The sequence below is a fragment of the Aphanomyces invadans genome (genome assembly GCF_000520115.1).
Source record: "Aphanomyces invadans strain NJM9701 unplaced genomic scaffold supercont1.38, whole genome shotgun sequence".
NCBI classification, from domain to species: domain Eukaryota; phylum Oomycota; class Saprolegniomycetes; order Saprolegniales; family Verrucalvaceae; genus Aphanomyces; species Aphanomyces invadans.
Window position 1 is genome coordinate 272118 of NW_008580183.1, and position 2145 is coordinate 274262.

General features: G+C 54.2%; 1 protein-coding gene across 1 annotated transcript; it reads right to left on the reverse strand.

The window, feature by feature from the left end:
• Positions 1-52: 52 nt before the first annotated feature.
• On the reverse strand, positions 53-1443 carry H310_12334 (hypothetical protein; the record flags this gene model as incomplete). Its single annotated transcript, XM_008879355.1, has 5 exons — positions 53-310; positions 394-492; positions 591-704; positions 772-849; positions 1351-1443. 5 exons carry the CDS (start codon positions 1441-1443, stop codon positions 53-55), a joined length of 642 nt encoding a protein of 213 aa, XP_008877577.1.
• Between the last annotated feature and the right edge of the window lie 702 nt (positions 1444-2145).

The window sequence follows — 2145 nt, forward strand, 5'->3', positions numbered from 1 at the left end:
GGGGGGAATCCACTTCGTGATTTGCCTTTGGATACGGACTTCGCGAGGTCCGTCAGGTGGAGACGCAACACCGCACGACTAACATGTGATGATCGGCGCCTTCTAATCCCAACAGAAACTTCGGTGACACGACCGCCTGGTCAGCGCAACTGTCCAACAGGGCAAGCGCCTTGACACCGTTGATGTCGAACGAGACCGTGCGAGGGCACACCGTAGAGATATCTTCGTAGACTTCTACGGCCGCACCAATAGCCTTGCTCTTGGTCTCGTCCTTCTTGTCCGGTGCAGCCACAGCAGCGACATGCAGTTTCTTGACGTTGTTCCAGCAACCGTTGCACCTTGCCCGGCTGCACCTTGGGGCATCTTAACACCTTGTGTTTGACGCTGCCGCACGTCAAACAGCTCCTGGCTCGCCCGACCGATGCTGTCGTCTTCGCCGTCGGGTTTCTTCGACTGCGCATGTCGCAGTGTCTTCTCGCCGTACTGGCGAAGCTAGTTTGATTCGTTTTCTTCTCCACAGAGACGAGTTGCGACTCGAACAGCATAAAGTTGTCCATGAGCGTCAAAAGTCACTTGCAGAACGCACGCACGTTGGACGTGAACGCCTTACTCACCTCACGCGTTAACTCTCGCTCGACAGTCGCTTTCAGCTGCGACGGTCGAATCGCCGCCGTCAGTGTCTTGACTGACTGCTTCGGCTCTTGCTCAGGCGAGTGAGCAACGCCCAGTTGCTCCCAACCTCTCGTACAAGTCGGAAAGCAGTCTTCCCACCCGAGACTCGGCGTCTCGGAACTTCGTGTCCATCTTCAGCGACGTCATCGCTTTGGACACCGCGTCGAGGTCCAACTCCTGCACCTCGCGTGCAGATAGAAAGTAGTCGCGCCAATCGTTCTCGGTATTTCTTCGAACGGCTTTCCAGAGTAGTGTGCGCACACACGTGGCACAAACTTTTGGTCGATGCACGCTACCAGCGGAATCAAAAGCAGCTGATGAGGATTTGCACACGCCGCGAGTAAGCGAGGTATTCGTCCATGAACTCCCGACGCTCGTGCTTCGTGCTTCCTTTGTTCATCGGTGCCTTAGGCACCTGTTGCACACCCATGAGGTTATCTGAACGCGGTAAAACTGGTGCCGTTGCCTGTTCCGCTTGTGCCGATCGTTGATTCGGTGCTTCGGCGAATAGACCCCACCGCTCGCTATCACGGCGAGCCTTCTGGTCAGCTCTTCTATATTGTAGTTTTGCTGACGCATCGCTTCTTGTTGGAGCATAACTTGGTGCGCTTGCTCAGCCATCACTCGCTTCAGCTCTTCTTGTTGGCGCACCAACTCCTCTTATTGTCGCGCGAGAACCGCTCGCGACTCTTCTTGTTCCTGGCGATTCTTCTCCATCGCCGCTGCCATGGTCAGCTGTTTGGCCGTTTCTTCTTCCAGGCGTTGCGCCATGGCACTTTGCTTAAGTCACCTGGTTGAAATGACTCGATGTAGCAGCAGCGCGCTTCACGCTCTGCACCCGTAGCTCGTCTATCTCCGCCTAGTTTGGCGGAGGTAAAGGCACAGCCACTACGGGCTCCATCGACCGTGTACGTGTCACACGATCCAGCGATCTCTTGAACGGTAGGCCTTCTTGTTCCATTCTTGAACGACAAGTAGCAGGCTGCTACTAAAGAATTCTTTGCTTTGTTACGTCTCCACCTGACGGACTTTGCGAGGTCCGTTTCCAAAGCAAATAACGAAGTAGATTCCCCCAGCGGCTAGCAGCCACTGGGGCTTAATCCTACCCTAATCAGACAGCTGCTCACAGCCACCGTCCAACTAACAAATGGGATCGCCCGGCTTGCTATCCTAGGGAACTGAGCCTTTGGACTGCCTTTTGGGGGGTCCAGGGATTGTGCGAATGGCAATTTCGCATCAATTCCCCACGTGAAATATTTCCAGTTTACAGAAACAATAATGCCCACGACAACCAGACACCGTTTTATCCACATGGAGCCACTGGAGCGACTTTTGCGCCATGCCATCATGGATGCGCATATCTTCTAGGGCTTCTACGTAAAATCCCTCACCGTCAAACGCTACTTGCGCCTTGAATTTTGTTTTCTGCAAGATCAAATACATGGACTTTACCGTCGCTTGTGACGGCGGCAA